This window comes from Protobothrops mucrosquamatus, unplaced genomic scaffold (genome assembly GCF_001527695.2).
Source record: "Protobothrops mucrosquamatus isolate PMUCROS unplaced genomic scaffold, P.Mucros_1.0 scaffold4230, whole genome shotgun sequence".
Taxonomy (NCBI): Eukaryota; Metazoa; Chordata; class Lepidosauria; order Squamata; family Viperidae; genus Protobothrops; species Protobothrops mucrosquamatus.
Genome location: NW_015390149.1, coordinates 41,733 through 46,539, shown reverse-complemented (window position 1 = coordinate 46,539; position 4,807 = coordinate 41,733). Strand labels below are relative to the sequence as shown.

The 4,807-nt window shown below is 41.8% G+C and overlaps 1 protein-coding gene across 1 annotated transcript in view; it reads right to left on the bottom strand.

Annotated features, from left to right (window-relative positions):
• LOC107298737 overlaps positions 1 to 4,807 on the bottom strand; it is a 73,490-nt gene that overhangs the window by 27,049 nt on the left and 41,634 nt on the right. Inside the window, 3 exon segments of the mRNA XM_029286603.1 lie at positions 5 to 661; positions 2,393 to 2,906; positions 2,909 to 3,675. Coding sequence (XP_029142436.1) covers positions 5 to 661; positions 2,393 to 2,906; positions 2,909 to 3,675 — 1,938 coding nt within the window.

Below are 4,807 nucleotides of genomic sequence, written 5' to 3'. Positions count from 1 at the left end.
TGGCTTTTCTCCAGTGTGGATCTTCTTATGGGAATTGAGGTTAGTGTTACAAGTAAAGGTCTTTCCACATTCCATGCATGAATATGGCTTCTCTCCAGTGTGGATCTTCTTATGGGAATTGAGATGACTACTACAAGTAAAGGTCTTTCCACATTCCAGACATTCATATGGCTTCTCTCCAGTGTGGATTCTCTTATGGGAATTGAGACTACTGCTACAAGTAAAGGTCTTTCCACATTCCCGGCACTGATATGGCTTCTCTCCACTGTGGATCCTCTTATGGTAATTGAGACCACTGCTACAAGTAAAGGTCTTTCCGCACTCCATGCACTGATATGGCTTCTCTCCAGTGTGGATCCTCTTATGGTAATTGAAACCACTACTACAAGTAAAGGTCTTTTCGCACTCCATGCACTGATATGGCTTCTCTCCAGTGTGGATCCTCTTATGGTAATTGAGACCACTGTGACCAGTAAAGGTCTTTCCACATTCCAGGCACTGATATGGCTTCTCTCCAGTGTGGATCCTCTTATGATATTTGAGACCACTGCTACAAGTAAAGGTCTTTCCACACTCCATGCATTTATAAGGTCTTTCTCCTTTGTGATTTCTTTCATGACTTCTAAGAGAGTAATCATTACAGGAGGTCTTTCCACACTCCCTGGAGTTATATGGTGTGTCTTCTAAATGTGTCTTTTTATGGGAAATAAGATGATCAGATTTATTAAAGGACTTTCCACACTCCATGCATTTATATGGTTCTTCTCCCATATCAATGCTTGTATGGTTATGACGCCAACTGACCCTCGGAAAGCCTTTTTTCATTCCACCTTGTGATTGCTTTGTTTCATCACTCTTTGGCTGTATCTGATCTGGAAACTTCCCTTTTCCCTCTTTTGAATGGATCATTTGGCATTCTTCCTTGCAACTCTTATTTTCTTGCCCATTAAAGCCTTGAAAAAGAAAAAATGAAAACTTTAGCAAGAATAGGGGGAAAATCAAACCTCTTCTTCCTGATCTGATCTTTGACCTGGGACTATTTCATAGTTCCACGTACTCCCTAAGTGCACCGAATATTGTATCATGCTGGGTTAGCAACATGCCCACCAGCTACCCAACTTCAATGAAAGTGTCATCTCCACTTGTCTACAGGGAAGAATCTTTGAAAGCCAAGGGGAATTCCTGGATGGCAATAGCTCCCCACCCTCAACTTAGGCTAATATTAAACTCTGTACACAAGTGGGCACATCTCTAGGAAGAGAACATCCCTCTCAGGGCTAAATCCAGTCCTGCTTATAGCAGCTCACGCCCATCGGGGAGCCAATGACAGGCTCAGGAGTGGATACTGAACCCCTGGTAGGCAGGACCTTGCTCAAGAGAGGCCAGACCATCCCTGCATGCAGCCTGTCCCTGACATTGTGGCTAATATCTTCTATGGCATGGAAATGAATATGTTGTATTTTATGAGCAGAAAGCATTAAAAAAACCCACACATTTCCTTTATGTAAAAAGAAAGGCAAGACAGTCTCTCAATTTTTCTTCCAATAAATTTCCTTCTTCCATAAAGTCAGTTTGGTCAAACAATCAAGGCACCAGGCTAGAAACTGGGTGACTGGGAGTACTAGTTCTGCCTTAGGCATGAATGCTGGCTGGGTGACTTTGGGCCAGTCTCCCTCAGCTCAATCCAGGTCACAAGGTTCTTGTTGTGGGGAAAACAGCAGGAGGAAGGAATATTGGGGTTTGTCCGCTAGCTTTATTATTTACAAAAAGTAAAGGCAAGATNATGCTCCAACACTGGAAGTTTTTAAGAAGAGACTGGACAGCCATTTGTCCGAAATGGTATAGGGTTTCCTGCCTGAGCAGGGGGTTGGACTAGATGACCTTCAAGGTCCCTTCCAACTTTACTATTATTATTATTATTATTATTATTATTATTATTATTATTATTATTGTTGTTGTTGTTGTTGTTGTTGTTGTTGTTGAGGGAGAACTGCCACTTCCTTGATGACAATCTCCTCTACATTTATAAAGATGGGGGGGTATAGTCACAGAAAGCTGCCCATTAAAAAAACATTGCTTGATGCTTAACAGTTAGTCTCTTCAACATGAAACGCAAAGCAAATCACAGAGAATAATAAAAAAACAAAAAAGCTATCACGGAACATTTTACCGAGGCTGCCGTAAGAGGCCCATTCTTGAGGGGGAAGGAGAGAGGCCATACCATTCCTGTATGCAATCCTCCCCTCAGATTCCTGTTAATATCTTCTGTGGCATGAAAATGAGTATTTTGTATTTTATCAGCAGAAAGCATTGTGAAAGAAATCCATTTTCTATACAAAAAAGGAAACCTGTGCAGTTTTTAATTTTTTCTTTCAAAGCTCTTCTCTCACACTTCCTTTATTGATATGGTTTCTCCCGTGTATGGATCCTTCTATGCCAAGAAAGAGTGGAATTCCTGGCAAAGCTCTTCCCACACTCCATGCATTGATATGGTTTCTCCCCTGTGTGGATTCTTTTGTGGGAGATAAAATCACAATTCCACCTAAAACCCTTTCCACATTCCACACATTTATATGGCATATCTCCTATGTGGACCGTCTTGTGATAATTAAGACTACTGCTATAGGTAAAGGTCTTTCCACACTCCATACAATGATATGGCTTCTCTCCTGTGTGCATCCTCTTGTGGGAATTAAGATTAGTGTTACGAATAAAGGTCTTTCCACACTCCATGCATTTATAAGGTCTTTTTCCTTTGTGATTCCTATGATGGATTGTAAGAGAGTAATTGTAAGAGAAGGTCTTTCCACATTCCAGGCATTGATATGGCTTTTCTCCAGTGTGGATCCACTTATGGGAATTGAGACGATTGCTACAAGTAAAAGTTTTTCCACATTCCATGCATNTGGCTTTTCTCCAGTGTGGATCTTCTTATGGGAATTGAGGTTAGTGTTACAAGTAAAGGTCTTTCCACATTCCATGCATGAATATGGCTTCTCTCCAGTGTGGATCTTCTTATGGGAATTGAGATGACTACTACAAGTAAAGGTCTTTCCACATTCCAGACATTCATATGGCTTCTCTCCAGTGTGGATTCTCTTATGGTAATTGAGACTACTGCTACAAGTAAAGGTCTTTCCACATTCCCGGCACTGATATGGCTTCTCTCCACTGTGGATCCTCTTATGGTAATTGAGACCACTGCTACAAGTAAAGGTCTTTCCGCACTCCATGCACTGATATGGCTTCTCTCCAGTGTGGATCCTCTTATGGTAATTGAGACCACTACTACAAGTAAAGGTCTTTTCGCACTCCATGCACTGATATGGCTTCTCTCCAGTGTGGATCCTCTTATGGTAATTGAGACCACTGTGACCAGTAAAGGTCTTTCCACATTCCAGGCACTGATATGGCTTCTCTCCAGTGTGGATCCTCTTATGATATTTGAGACCACTGCTACAAGTAAAGGTCTTTCCACACTCCATGCATTTATAAGGTCTTTCTCCTTTGTGATTTCTTTCATGACTTCTAAGAGAGTAATCATTACAGGAGGTCTTTCCACACTCCCTGGAGTTATATGGTGTGTCTTCTAAATGTGTCTTTTTATGGGAAATCAGATGATCAGATTTATTAAAGGACTTTCCACACTCCATGCATTTATATGGTTCTTCTCCCATATCAATGCTTGTATGGTTATGACGCCAACTGACCCTCGGAAAGCCTTTTTTCATTCCACTTTGTGATTTCTTTGTTTCATCACTCTTTGGCTGTATCTGATCTGGAAACTTCCCTTTTCCCTCTTTTGAATTGATCATTTGGCATTCTTCCTTGCAATTCTTATTTTCTTGCCCATTAAAGCCTTGAAAAAGAAAAAATGAAAACTGTAGCAAGAATAGGGGGAAAATCAAACCTTTTCTTCCTGATCTGATCTTTGACCTGGGACTATTCCATGGTGCCACGTACTCCCTAAGTGCACCGAATACTGTATCATGCTAGGTTAGCAACATATCCACCCGGTCCCGAATTTCAATGAATGTCTCATCTCCACTTGACTTCAGGGAAGAATCTTTGAAAGCCAAGGGGAATTCCTGGATGGCAATAGCTCCCCACCCTAAACTTAGGCTGTTAAACTCTGTACACAAGTGGGCACATCTCTAGGAAGGGAACATTCCTCTCAGGGCTAAATCCAGTCCTGCTTATAGCAGCTCACACCCATCGGGGAGCCAGTGACCAGGGTCAGGAGTGGATACTGAACCCCTGGTAGGCAGGACCTTTGCTCAAGAGAGGCCACACCATCCCTGCATGCAGCCTCTCCTTCAGATTCTGGCTAATATCTTCTATGGCATGGAAATGAATATTTTGTATTTTATGAGCAGAAAGCATTAAAAAAACCCACACATTTCCTTTATGTAAAAAGAAAGGCAAGACAGTCTCTCAATTTTTCTTCCAATAAATTTCCTTCTTCCATAAAGTCAGTTTGGTCAAACGATCAAGGCACCAGGCTAGAAACTGGGTGACTGGGAGTACTAGTTCTGCCTTAGGCATGAATGCTGGCTGGGTGACTTTGGGCCAGTCTCCCTCAGCTCAATCCAGGTCACAAGGTTCTTCTTGTGGGGAAAACAGCAGGAGGAAGGAATATTGGGGTTTGTCCGCTAGCTTTATTATTTACAAAAAGTAAAGGCAAGATTATCAATAAATGATGTTTTTTATCAGAAATATCATCTAAGCCCCCCCACACCCCATGACTTCTATGTTTCTGAGCACAGACAGGGATTCTTACCCAGAGAAGCCAGATTCCTGGAATTCT